The 14,883-nt window shown below is 38.0% G+C and overlaps 1 protein-coding gene across 1 annotated transcript in view; it reads right to left on the bottom strand.

The window, feature by feature from the left end:
• The window catches only part of LOC105811398 (chromosome unknown open reading frame, human C11orf30), a 77,517-nt gene extending 65,904 nt beyond the window's left edge, over positions 1 to 11,613 (bottom strand). Inside the window, exons 1-3 of the mRNA XM_012645578.1 lie at positions 11,511 to 11,613; positions 6,097 to 6,196; positions 4,539 to 4,613 (exon numbers count right to left, since the gene is read on the bottom strand). Of these exons, the coding sequence (XP_012501032.1) occupies positions 4,539 to 4,613; positions 6,097 to 6,196; positions 11,511 to 11,580 (245 nt within the window). The 5' untranslated portion in view covers positions 11,581 to 11,613. The remainder of the gene's footprint in view (positions 1 to 4,538; positions 4,614 to 6,096; positions 6,197 to 11,510) is intronic.
• Between the last annotated feature and the right edge of the window lie 3,270 nt (positions 11,614 to 14,883).

The raw sequence follows: 14,883 nt of genomic DNA, 5'->3' as shown, positions 1-14,883 counted from the left end.
TTTTCCCATGCCTTCTTAATAAATATGGACTTTGGTTTTATTAATTTAAATTTGCTATCACTAATGAAAACTAGTATTTCTACTAACTTTTATAACTTAATTTTGTAATTAAACCAAGAAAGTAAAAAGCACTAATAATTTTAAAAATCGGATTTTCCTTAATAATTAAGGATGGAATTCACTGAACCTTTGTAAAATTACCTAACTGCCTGCATGGCCAGAGGTTCTAAGGCTTTCAAACAAGGGAAACTGAGGCAGTAAACGAGGGGGGGATTAGGTAGTAAAGGATAGAAGAGGGTTGTATATATAATAGCATGTGTCACTGGCAATGTATTATGCTATTATCATTCCTGTTAAAAATAGACTAGATCTGAGGACATTGAAGAAACCTGCGACTACTTTATTTTTATTTATTTATACCATTCTTCACTCTGAGAAGGATTTGAGGCAATTGGACTATCTCTAAGCAGACAGCACTCTCAGTTTCTCTACCCTAAATTTCTTGAGCAAATTTTATCCTTGAACTCCAACCAGAGGTTGAAATATCTAAAGGTAGCTGTGTCATTTCTCTTGACGTGGCTCCATGAAAGACCCTAATGATTAGTGTCAAAGCTCAAAATTCACCCAGAAACAACCTCTTCACTAAATCAGAAATATTTCTGCACTTTTTTCAAAACCATAAATTCTACAACTCAATTTAATTACTCTGTACGTCCACTGATTCTTCAGATTTAGATGGAGTATACAAATGCCCTTATTAGTGGACAGTGGAATAATGATTATGATGATGATGATAGATAACATTAAGCACTTACTATATGTCAAACATTGTTTTCAACATTTTACATGTATTAACTCTCAGTAATCTTATGAAGCTGGATTATTACTTCATTATATAGATGGGGAAACTGAATCACAGAGAGGTTAAATAACTTGCCTAAGGTCACACAACTAATAAATGTCTCCTTCAACAAGCATATATTATGCTATTGAAATTATTTGCCACATCATAAATTAGAGAGCATAAAATTTTTCAAGTGGGTTTTATGTCTAACTTTTGCCTTTGATTTACACCATTTGGGCACTGCTGTCGAATCACTACCAACTTTCACCAAATGGAATAAATTGCAATTTAAGAAGGATTTAAGTTCAGTTCAGAAAGGAATTTCTAGGAGCTGATGAATCCAAGTGAGTTACTGTGGAAAATCTGTAAATTCCCACATGGTTCAACACAGTGCTACCTAAGACAAGGAAAACAGGAGTTCTTAAAACCCCAATAACCCTCACAAATTTGTTATTACATAATCTCCAAGTCGATGCTAGTTTCAAAACAAAGAATGGTACAAACGAGACACAAGAAAGGGCTATAGCTAATTGTTACAGAAAAAAATTCTAAAAGTTATTCAGCATTTTCTTGGCTTACTCTTATTTTGCTATCATTTTATTAGAATATAACTAATAAACTTGCTTGATGAAAGCTTACCACACAAATAAAATGATGTCTACACTTACCTGATGCATTGTTTAAATGGCAGCAGAAATTATGGAAGATTGATCATTTGAAGCACATGAATATACGCTACTGAAAAGACAAAACTTGCAGTGCAAAAGACACAACTGCAACTTTTAGAAAGATCTATAAATCTTCCAAATTTCCACTCATGCAAACATGCTCAAACTTTTTTTAAGTGAGTGAAAAATCAAATATCATGTTAGAATTAGGTCAAAAATCCTATTTGCTTAGTAATGAAGGTATAAATATTCATTAGTTGCATAAGTAATCTAAACTAAATTTTACAGACTAAACATCTTCCTGCAGGGCTTCACTGGGATATCTTAGTCTCAGAGTAAGAATGCCTCTCTATTTATACTAAATATGGCAAGAAAACACTGCTCCAACCTCTTTCCTGAAAAATCTAAGATGATACCGATGAAACTACCTTGGCCCTCACATCCTTTGGTTGTATAAGGCACCAGTAAAAAATCCTTACACTCATACAGAAACTCACATCATACCCCGTAAATGTTTGACTGATGGGGAAAGGGTTAAGAGACCAGAAATTCCAGATAGCCACTTTCTTCTAACTCTAGAGACAATGTGGGCAAGAGTGGCCCAATTAAAAAATCTGAGGCTCCTTGACATCCAAGGCTTTAATACTGTAATATTCTGACATAATTCAAAACTGAATTAGAGTATCAAACTTAGAAAGAAGCCTGGTGCCAAAAAGTAAACACGTGTTATGCTTCAAGCCACAAACAAGGCTTTTCTTTGATCCCAGATACCCTACTCCTTTTGTTTCTCCCTCCTTTGTGCTCAATCTTCTCATCACCTTTGGACCACATTCCTTCTGGCCTAAACTGCAATTTTGAGTTGGGGGAGGGAAGGGAGAGGAGAAAGGGAATGCAGTCAGTTCAGATGCATTCCTCTAGTTGTTTTTTCAGGCTCAGAGTATGAGGGCCTCCCATAGATAATCTTTGGAACTATGCTCTGCTGTTACTTCTGAGTGGAAGAGAGGAGATGGAGAGAATGAGGGATCTACTCCTTCCTCACCACTCTCTGACCCTTGAGCTCTACAAGTAAATACAACATCTGATGAAACTAAAATGATAATATAAAATATTAAAACAAAAGTAGAGAAAAACCTAAAAAGTTTAAAATTATACACAGAAGTAAACTCTTTTCAAAAAATGAAATTCATATATTAAAAAAAACAAAAAGGAGAGAAAACAAGAGGAAACACAGGCAGATAAAAGCCAACTCTCAATTATCCATGCTAATGAAGAGAGGAGGGAAAGGGAGAGGTCAAATGGATTAAAGAAATTCATGTATGATCCAAAAATATTTTTGGCAAACACTTGTAAATTCTCCAACCAAACCTTTTCCAGGACAACTAACATGTAGAAAAATGACTAATTAAAATTTTCGCCTCCTCTCCCTTCCCACCCTCTGACTAGAGGTATACCCAAGCAGCAAAATGGCTAAAGGGTGGGCAGTATTAGGAGGGTGAGGAAGGGAAGAGAAGGAAAAGCAAGGGGCATGGTTAATTCATAAATGTAATAATGTGCCCCTGAATAACTGAGAGCTTCAATTTGGAAATAAATACAAGAAAAAGCCTGAAATAATAATAACCTATTTGCATACCTGTAACTTGGTCTTTCACCCAAATATAAGGATAAATTCATTCTTTAAAGGGGAAAAAAGGAAAAGGAGACTAAATAAATGTTATCCTTTAAGTATGAAACTGACGCATCAACTTACAACTAGTTGTCCCACAACACTGTTCCAGTGCTTCTAAGGTACTAATTTGTTTCTAAGTGCCTCTGAATGCAAGGTATTGTTTACTACTTAATTATCTAGTGCATAAATTTCCTACTATTAGTTCTCAAATTAGAATCTAGGCTCATTTATCATTATTGCTAGAGCAACTGAATTCAAAAGTTTAGAGCAAATTAAAGAAGGAACATATTAATATTTGAATGCTTCTGTTAGCCTGACAACTAAATATGAACTGTTTCTAATGGAAAATTTCCAAATTTCTACAGTGTGTACCTACCACTGAAGAATCTAAAAACTCCAGGATAAGCTAAACCTTTAAACTATGCTGTTAAAAAGATAGCACCCCATTTTATGTTAAGTAAAATGAGGGACAGTGAAGCACTACATGAAGCTAATGGATCTTTGGGGTCAATTTAAATACTGCCAATCGGTTTAAAAACATGTTTAAGTTATCACATTATGGAAATGCACTGAATTTTTCCTTTAGCTTTATGTCACATTAAAACACAAAAATAAAAAACAAAGGAATTATACTATAACAGTTTATGATATGTTTATATCTTATATTAAAATTTAAAGGATAATTTCTGCTCCTTTCTGTTCTTTAGGCAGGACTATCTTCACATACACTCAATTAAGGCTTGATCCCTGCCCCTCAGTCCTCCACCATCCTCCACCCCTTCTGTCAAAGCCTTATAATGATATGAAAATAAGATCAGATTTTGGTAAGAATTCTTTATCATTTTATTTTGTTGACTTTTTAAAGTAAATTAAGATATAGTATATTCATATTTCTTAAAAGCAGAACATATATCTTACACTTTTTTGTGAATCTCAAAATACATGAAATAATGAGTCAGATATCAAAAAAGTTATAGTGCCTACTTATAAAGCAATATACATATCAAGTATCATTACAAAGAACCTCTAAGGGGCTGTCATTTTTAGGAAGCACACTATTTTGTTATTGAACTGCGCTTCAAGTAAGTGCATCATCTGCTAAATTGTGGTGGTCTTTAGTTAAACAGAGATTACACTGCAATGGGATTTGACCTGAGTACTTAAAGCTAACCAAATACAAAAAAACATAACGAACTGAATAAACAGTTAATACCTCTTTTACTTGTATGGTCAGGATCCCTGAGTATAGAGATGTTATTAAGATAAAAGACTCAGGAAGCTGCTACACAATAGGAAGACTGTTCAAAACTACGTTATACTACGTTATAAAAAATCAGGGGTGGTATGACTAATGGCTTACTTATGTGCAATTGTTGTTAACCGTTCATCGTTTACTGCTCTCCGAACTTCAGCACGGTGGCGTTCTGTTGAGATGCTATGAAAAAAAATAGCCATTATAGAACTCTGCCAAGCAGGCAGCTCTTTTCTATACTTCTATTGTTTAAGTCAACATTTTGCTTGGGGGGAAGGGAGCAAGATTGCTTTGTGAGAAGATATAGACAGGAGCCTAACATATATCTTCATATGCTATAACGTCTTACAAAAGGATTCATACTAATTCTGTGTAACTGTAGAAAGAATTAGTTGCAAATTAGAAACCATAGGTAGACAAATTCACCCTGATAGCAAAGCATTACTTCCAAATCTCAGAAATCAGACCATAGACAAGATTAGCAGAACTTCCTGTTATCTGAATATGCAAACAGACACTGAATAACCTCCTAATCATGACTGCTCAGAAGAGGATTTTGTCACTGAGAACAAAGTCTTCTAAGGTCTTTCCTTAAGCTTAAGAGTCTATAATTTTAGGTTGAGTGAATATTATAAAGAAATGAGAGTGGCAAAATGTTTCCTATGGCTGTGTTATGAAACTTAACACCAGGCCAATACTTCTTTATTACTTAACACTTCAGCTGTGTGTCTTCTATATTACATTACGTTACCAATGGTAAAAATGTGCTATATTGATCCTGATTAAATACATGTAAAGTTACTAATACTAAACAACTAAAAAAAGGCTACATACATTCCATTCATAAATATTCAATAAAATGAGTACCACTCGTCCAGTTGTGTTCTTCACTGCTTAAACTAAATCTATACCATGGACCAAAAACATGTAAGGGGCTAGAAAGCAGAATTTATAAGGAAACATAAACAACAAACAAACAAAAAATATAAATTGTTAACTATGAAAACAGTAAGACTGAGAATTTCGCTTAATAACATCCCCATATTAATGTTAATTAAATAATAGAAAGAGCCTCTTCCTATTTTCACTTAAAAAAATAGGACAGAATGGTTTTAGAAACTTTAGTTAAAATACACCATTTTCTGAGAAACCTCAAGATGCTAGAATAGATCAAGGCAAAAAGTGTCAAGGAACCCCTTTCACTAGAACTTTTCCATTGGATTCAAGTGCCACTCTAGTGGGAAGCTGAAGGAATAGGCTATGCTTAAGGCTATGACTATATAATCACCACCCATTTATATAAATTAAGGTATCTTCCTTATAGCCCCTTCTTCTCTCCAACAAATGCTACTCTAGATCTGCATATCCAGTTGTTGCCAGCTCTTCTGTCCTTCACTTATGTTAAAAACACCTCCCTTTCCCAGGTGGCCCAAACTAAAATAACCTGCCTTAAACCCTTTCTGATTGGATTACACAATATATGGTAAGTTACACAATTTTCTGTAACAGAGCACACAACTGGGATGGGATCTCTAAGCACCAAAAAATCGAACACCTCTATTCTTCAACTTAATTTGAAAGCTACTTAATTTGAGAATGAAAAGTAATAAACCAGTCAAAACAAAATTTCTAGAGTCATGTCTCACAAACTTTTATGATAATTTACCTAAGAACTTTTGAGAGTTCTCCAAGAAGATCTTTCTTTTCCTTGGTGAGATCCCCCTGTGCCCGAAGTGCACTGATAACTCCAGCATATGCCTCCAATTCTAAAAGAAGAAAATTATTTTATCAAGGTAGGCCTTTAATATTTTAATACTATGGCTATGTATAGTGAAACTTTAGGGGGGAAAAAACTAAAAATCAAATCAAATGCAAATATTGTTTTAAATTTCTTTCAAAATTTTTATCTAATAGCAGATGAAACTGTGGCTTTTATAAGTTTATGTCATTTTGTTTTTCACTGCCTTACAGAAGTCACGTATGTAAATGTCTAGGTAGAAAAATCTAACAGATATTTTGTTTCACACATTATCACTGAAGAATATATAACTCAAATGCTACCAACAATTGGGAATAGGCTCCAAGTGATGTAATAAGGCTGGTAAGAGAAGTATTTAGCATTATTGAAAGGCACTATAAAGAATTCAAACTATATTTCACCTCCCTTCTGGGTAGATGAGAGTACTGAGTACTGTGCAACGGAAAAAATACTAGAACAAAAGATTCTGGCTCTAACACTGCCATGTACTAGTTGTGTGACCCTGGGCAAGTCCTTTCTCATTTCTGAACCTGTTCCCTTATTTAGAAAGGACTTTGTAGGTACCTTTCAGAAATAAGATCCTCTGCACCTATAAAAACTATCATTGAAATGACTAATTAGGAAAAATGAAATCTTCTTACAGCAACCAGGACATAATATACTGAACCTAATACCAGACAGCTTCATTTTATTCTTTCCACAAAAACGACCATTATGAAATAAAACTGTCAGTCCCTAGGATGGATTAAAATATATAACCAAAAGTCCTCAATGGCCCCCAATGGACCATGCATGCCTCCCAAGTAGCTCCTGTGTACTATCTTTGTGTATCTCCTCCCACGCTAACTCTAAGCTCCACATGTAATTTGCTTTGGCCAATCAGAAGTTTGCTAAGCACTTACACACTGGGCCTTGCTCTCTTGGAACTTTGAGATCACCAGATTGTGAAGAAGGTCAGAATGAAAGGCCACAGGAAGAGAAAGGCTCAGCTAGTCCCCAGCTAAGCTACTAACTGAATACCTAAGAAACCTGAGACAAGGCCAGCAACCCACAGAATGGTAAAAAATAATAAAATAGCCGTTGTTTTAAACAATTAACTATGAAACAGACATCTGAGCAAAACAGAATGGTAGGAAATAAATATCCAGACTAGAGTTATCTTCATACTCAAATTCCTATTTGCTAATTTGCCATCTGCCAATGCCTGACACATAAGAAACATTCAATAAATATGAGCTAAATAATGAATATATGAATGCCCTCAGACTAGATACTACACCAATAATAAAAGAGTAGTCTCATTCAGTTCCTATTATTCACAGTTCTGAGTGTCTAAGGAAGCTTTATATAGAAGAGTGGGCTGGTACATTAAATAGAAATGTCTAGTGGAACTGAATTACCCTAAGTATAAACATCCTGCACGTTCAATCTGTGTTGTGCTGGATACTATGTAGACGTTTCACCCAATTTCTCTTGAAAGACAAAAAGCTCTACTAGTAGCTCTGAGTAGCAAAGGAAATACTTACTTCCAGGAAACATATTTAAGCTTTCATCAGACCCAGAATAGAGTTCAGAAAGGCACTAGAGATAACCAACTAAGAATTCACTATACTCTAAATGTTTATGCCCCCATTTATGGAATATTTTATTTAACAAATCAGTATTGAGTCCTATTATAAACACCAAATTATGTGCTAAGTCCTGCCCTCAAGGAGTTAACTCCAGAATAGAGAGCTACAGTGAAACAAGACATCAGACAATTATGATACAGTTTACATACAGTAATAAAGACACAGAGGAGAAACACATCATCTAGTCTGGATGAATAAGCTTTAATCAGAAAGAGAACTGTGCTCCAGGTAGGCAGGAAGGAAAAATGCAAATGCACAAAAGGAATAGAAAGAATAAAAGAACAAATATGTTTCGTGTTGTTCTAGTAACTTCTAATAACAGTGACTATGTTTGAGAGTTTTACACTAAGGGAAGTAAAAATACGTCTGTATGTGCATAGTCACTAATTCAAACCAAGCTTCTAACTAAACATTACGACTACTACAAGGTATCATGGAGAATATTTGTAAGAAAAAAAAAGTCCCTATCCTCAAGGTGATTAAAACCCAACAAGGCACCTAAAATATATATACATATAAATAACTATTATAAAGATTTTAGTTCACATATGTAAAGGAATAGAGAAAGATAAAAATGGAAATAGTTTGTGTCCAGACTAAGAAAAGCTTCTAATTCCAGTCTAAAAGGTATTTTGACAGGACTCAGTAATTATCGATTGTGGAAGTAATGACAGAAGAAAAAGAGGCTTTTCAGCTTGCAAAATGTTTAGAAGAATGGCAAGGCCATAAAAAGAAATGGAAAGGCCAAAGAGGAAGTAGTCTGAGGAAAAAGAAACAGAAGTTTACTTTTGACCTATGAATTTAGGATGATCAAGACACTATTTTAAAGAAAATAAAATTAACTAAAGAAATATGACAAATATTTCTGACATTTCAAGTCTAAGAAGTTATATACAACATTAAGAGATGGCAACCTCATATACACAAAACTGTGACTCGGAACAGAGTTATTACAGCCACGGCAACCACAGCACTTCCTTTCACCAGAAATTCACTTGTTGTAAAGAATCCCTACTAGCTTTCCAACCTCCTTTGCATTTTTTTATGTTCATTTTGATGGATATCCTTAGATCCTGATACATCTCACACTTAGTTGAATTTCTGGTATTATTTTTGGTGCTGTTCTATTGTAGTGTTAATAACACCTAAGTAGAATGAAATAATAAACACAAGGGAACAACCTAGAAAACAAAAGATTTGACAAACCATTTTTATAAAGCCCACAACCCATTCCTTTTAAACAAATCAGCCATTCAATTTATACGATAGTCCATAAAGTCCCCCCATGTTAGTTACAGCTCAGGAATGATCATAAAAATAGGGCAGAGGAGGGCCAGGCCCAGTGGCTCACACCTGTAATCCTAACACTCTGGGAGGCAGAGGCGGGTGGATCCCTCAAGGTCAGGAGTTCAAGACCAGCCTGAGCAAGAGTGAGACCCCGTCTCTACTAAAAAAATAGAAAGAAATTCCGGGCATGGTGGTGCATGCCTATAGTCCCAGCTACTCGGGAGGCTGAGGCAGAAGGATTGCTTGAGCCCAGGAGTTTGAGGTTGCTGTGAGCTAGGCTGACGCCACGGCACTCTAGCCCGGGCAAAAAGAGTGAGACTCTGTCTCAAAAAAAAAAAAAAAAAAATAGGGCAGAGGAGAGGCAGGACAGAGGGAAGCATTTAACTATCACTGATATCTTCAGTATTTCATAAAGAAATTCTCTATCCCAATTTCTTTATAGTTAAGCAAAATTTAAGTGTTTGGCGCCTTATATTAAAATGATTTAAGGCTATTTTTAAAAGGACAAAGCTAATCCTTAAAATCTTCTAAGCTAATTTTTAAATACAGTACCTTCTCTAAACTTTGGACCTAGAGCTAGAGATAGAAGGCAATTCAAAGGTTTCATTGTTATGATAATAAGCCAACTGATGGGGAGGAAGTCTTTGGCAAATCACTATCTAGGCTCACTTCCCAAAGGCAAGGATCAATGAAGATGACATTACCATGTAGGATGGCCATTTTCTTTTGTATAGAAGCAGCTCTCCAGCAGCCACTAGCCACACAGCTCTGACTAAAATTAGGGATAAATTTAGACTTAAAGATTACCATTTTTATATTTAAACACAATCTCTTGATTCAAGGCCCCAAAAACCTAGAAACTTCAAATCCAATCTACCATCTGTGATCTGTTCTTCTGCAATTATTTCAGCTATGAAATAAATACAAGTCCAAATTTATAATCGGCAGCTATCTGGATATATTGCTATATTAATTACATGTAAGTGTGTAGAAAACTAACTTCAGATAGTCTGGATATAAGGTTAAAAAAAAAGATAAAGGAATGATTAACACCCCCCTCCCAAAAACAACTCTCGTATTTGCTAAAATACAATGCTAAGAAGGTATTTGAAATCCTCATAGTGGCCTGGGGGAAATAAAAAGGGTAGGTAGGGCCAGAGCAGCTATGATTCTATCCGACTTACACACAGGAATTCTCAACAAAAATTTCCTTTGAAGAAAAGATTCAGCTGCAAATAAATAAACAAATGTCTAAAAGCAGCTGCTTACAACACCATATACTCGGAAGTCAGGTACCATGATGGGCCCTTTATATATACCGTTAATACACATAACAAACTAAGTTAGATGTTACTATTCTTCTTGTACAAAAATGTCAACAGATTTAGGAAGATTAAATAACTTGTCCTCAGTCTATGGGTCATTAGTAATAGTACCAAAACCCCAGGTCTGCCTGAATTTAAGATCCAAACATTCCCCTTTAAAATCATAGCTATCTAAGCAATTCATATCAACTGCCAAAGCATTTAATGTTCTTTTTCAAATTATTTTTTCATTTATTTCATTTATTGTACTAGCCAGAAGCTACAGTAGTAAATTAGACAAGGTCCTTACAGTCTAAGGCAGCATTTCTTAGCCAAGGATCCTCATTTGAAACACAGAACACAAAAAATAATTTGAATAATAACTCTTTTTCTCAATTTTCCCAAGGATAGTACATAACTAATACCATTCTAGAGGCACCAAGAGAAGTGAGTTCATTACATGCAATGGATACCTTAGCATTAGAGCTTAATTCTTTTCCTAAATGCTTTGAGAAAAGCTGCTGTAAGGGAAAAGAAGCACTAAATATTATAAGCATAAAGTATGTTTTATTACTGATAGGAAAACATAATTTGAGAAAGTGAGCATAGCTTACATTAACTTAGAATTCAGAAATAGTATGTAATTCACACATAAACTCATGAAGGTTAAGAGTACATTAAAGTGAGACTGAAATCATATTCCCTGGGTTCCAATACTGACTCAATTACTTACTATCAGCCTTACCTTGGCTTCTAAGCTTCATCTGTAAAATGGGGGCAAAAAAAACAAAACAAAACACGAAAACCTACCTTTTAGGTTTGAATGAGGATTATATGAGATGCTCAATATAAAGGACTCAGAATAGCCAGGTAGCCCTCAGTAACTCTTAACTATTACTATTATTATTATGATTCATGCACCTGCTATGTACAAAGCACTGTACTATGCACTGGGAAAAAATGAGTAAGATGGAAACTATACCTCCAAAGAATTTCTGATGTAGCATGAGATATGACACCCATGCAAAATAGCAATGACCCAAACAGAAAGGGAAAAGTATCATGGAAAGGTTAAAAACATTAAAAATTAAAATCATACCCAATTTTCGAAGAATCCTTTTGCATTCATCCCTGCTGAGATCCAAAAGGGTTGGCCACACAACAGGCATTGCTGCTTCTGTTTGGTAGCCCCAAAGAGCTTGTCCTCCCTACCAAAACAAAAAAACAAAAAATCAAATTACCCAAGTACATTCAAAAGGCCACTCACCTGGAGATCCATCCACAGGCTAAGAAGTAAAACCAATAAAATACTTTACAATCCTTTTTCACTACCACACTTTCCAAATTCTGACAAATCAAGAATTAAACAATCATTTAAGAGCTCACTATTCAAGTCTACGACAGTGAAAAGAACACAGGCTTTAGAGTCAGACACCTCTAGGTTCTAGTCCCAGTTTTTCAACTTACTGGTTATGTGACCCGGGGTAAATTGGCCTCTCTGGGCCTAAGTTTTACACATCTATAAAACAGAGTTAACAACACCCAATTTGTTTGAGTATTAATGAACAGTTTATGTAAAGTTCTTTCACAGTGGCTGGCATATAATTTAAAAATTTAAGGTGCTACCACCTGAGTAACCTTGGGCAAGTTACTTGACATGTTGGCCTCCTCACTTATGAGTTACATGAGATAAAATATGTAAAGCTCCTAGCACATTACTTGGGTCAATGGAACTTACTAAAGAACTCTCCCCTCAAGTCTTAACAATGAAATATGAATTTAGACCCTGTAGTCATTTAAACAACCATTAACCAAACGTTTAGCTGCCAGAAACTAACTCTGTATTGGGAATTCCCTAATCTAAAGGACAAAAAGACAACGCGCTGGGGGCCTGCACAATACCTGCTTAGCACACAGTAGACCTGCTGTAAATATCTGTTAAATGGATAAACGAAGGACTGACGGGAGTGAGTGAAATGAATGAATAAATGAATGAGCTCACTGTCTAGCCTAGGAGTCGGACATCGAACCGAAATAACTGCTACAAGTTAACTCCAACTCTACGCCCCGAGTTGAGCACCCCCTCCCCCTACTTCCCATAGTCCTCTCAGCTCAGAACCAACCCAGAGCAAGGAGAACTGGACTGCGCGCCCCAGCCGGCAGGATGACATAAAGAAAAGGGGTGGGGAGGAGGAAGAAGGGGCAGAGCCAAAGGAATCCGCTCCCTCCCAAAGCCAGTCCCCGCCTCCCGACGGGATCTTGGAGGCGGCCGGAGACCGCCGGATCAAGCACCACGTCACGGCATCCCGACGCATCTCCGCCAGCGGACCCCACCGCGGGGCCGCATCGCATCGGAAACCCGAGCAGTAGTTGCCGGAGCGGCAACCACAATCTCGTATAATCCGTCCCCACTCAAGTGTCAAGGAGGCAAGCCCGCCCCGCCCCCTCTCCAAACACGCACTCTCTCGCAGCACCACAACAACAGCAACCCACCCAGGCTCCTCACCCGGGCCTCTCAGCACCGGTCCCAATGTCAAGCCCACGACCCAAGCCCCTCAGGGCCAGTAGCCGGTGTCAGGGGCCCCAGCCGGCATCCGCGCTTCGCTCCCTTCTCAACAGAGAGGACAACAGAGAGAGAGTAGGCGCGCGGACAGCCAGCCATAAGACCTGGACTCAGTGGAAGCCTCCCAGAGATGGTCGCCCGGGGTCCCACCACCAGGCCTGCCAGAGCCCCCCTCAGTCCACCTCCGGCAGCCCTATGATCCCGTTAGGAAACAACGGAGGATGGGGCTGGGCGCCTAAAGCCTGGCTCCGAATGCTTGGCCCGGCGCGCCTCTAGCCTGGCTGGCCTGCCAGCTCTTCCCAGGACCCTGCCTGAGAGACACCCACCTGCCCGGCCTTTCGGGGCTCATCTAAAAGGCTCCTCCGCCAAGACTAGGGGACAGCAGGAATTGGGTTTGTTTGCGGTGCCTCAGAAGGGGCAAGATGGCGACAAGTATTAGAGCGCAGGCGCAGCCGCGCGATGCCAGTCGGGAGGTGTAGTTCGCCTTTCCCGCCTTTCGGAGAACTGACACCAAAAGGCCTCCATTCATTCTGTCCCTCTTTTCCTCTGCGTTATGAAAGGAAAAGACGGACATCGCAGGACCTGCTGGGAGTTGTGGTCCGAAGCCAAACTCCAACCTCTTTCTCGCCGGGTTGGTTGTCGCACACGCAAAGAAGTCTGGGATTGTAGTTTACTTGGCTTCGCCTACATACCCTCCCCTCTCTGGCTTCGCGCGCCTCTCCTCCGCCTGCTGTCTCTCAGCGAATCGGCTGCGCTCTCTGCTACGTGTGACGTCACACGTAGCGGTCAAAATGGCGTCGGTAGCTGGAGCCCAGACTTTGCGGCGACCTTTACTATACGGGGGTAGAGAATGTTGGGAGGACAGTTTTGTCCCTGAAGCGCCGTCGAAGATTAGGATCAAGTTCCTCAGAGTCATGGGGTAAATTATTAGCGGCCTCCAGCCCCCCAGACGGCAATTCGAGGAGAAGTAATCCACGCTACAAGAATTGACACTGTGGACATCGCAGTTGCCAGTACCCGATCTGAAGGTTACGGAGTTGCAAGTAGAGAAGGGGGAATGTGAGCATTGACTGTGAATGGTAGTGCTATCTCGTGCTATATCGGTCAAAGACAAGAAAGGGAAGGGATTTATTTGAGGCCCTACGACATGGTAGGTTTACCTTCAGCTTTTGTTCTTATTTAATCACGCAACAATTTTGTGGAGAAGATCTGGTCGCCCCGATCTTAGATGAGAAAAGAAGCCCAAAATACAGTTAGTCGCGGCCGTAAAATCGAAATCACTGCCTGATGTTGAAGATTCAATCAAGTTTTGTAGTGGTCTTTCCTCTTTAAATTTTGTACTTTTGGTAACATCGGATCCAGTCGAAATACTGAAGTCAAAAGGAGTTTTTAGTATGCATTCTGTTATTACCAGACATAGTTTCCTTCTCGAAAAATGGGGTTAATATCCTGTAGGTATTACCTACTCTGTAGGGATGTTGTGATACACAACGTAGATAAAAGTTCTTTATAAGTTGTGAACCACTATATAAACGTCTGAGACTGTTCATGTTATTGAATGGGCCTGTAGGTTAGAAAGAAAAAAATAACAGCATTTAAGTTTCATACTGCTATTTGTCCATTAGCTAAAAATACTCTCTGAAGTCCAGGAAAAGTATGATTGTTGAAACACAAACCTGCACCTTCAGAAAATTGTGAAGTGGTACGTATTGGTCTGCAGGCTCTCCTTGATGTTCCAGGGCATCCTGTTTTGAGGCCAGTTGTTTAAGAACTCTTGGAAAGATGGTAAATGGAATCTTAGTGTATTTTGTACTTTAACATGCTTTTTTTTTTGAGCCTTGCAACTTCTCTGGCAGGTATAATTAAGGTCTCCCATACTATGAATGAGAAAGACACAGATGTTCAGGAA

Source organism: Propithecus coquereli, unplaced genomic scaffold (genome assembly GCF_000956105.1).
Source record: "Propithecus coquereli isolate 6110/MARCELLA unplaced genomic scaffold, Pcoq_1.0 Scaffold235, whole genome shotgun sequence".
In the NCBI taxonomy this organism is placed as follows: Eukaryota; Metazoa; Chordata; class Mammalia; order Primates; family Indriidae; genus Propithecus; species Propithecus coquereli.
The sequence above is the reverse complement of the archived record's forward strand: the minus strand, read 5'-3'. Positions and strand labels throughout refer to the sequence as shown.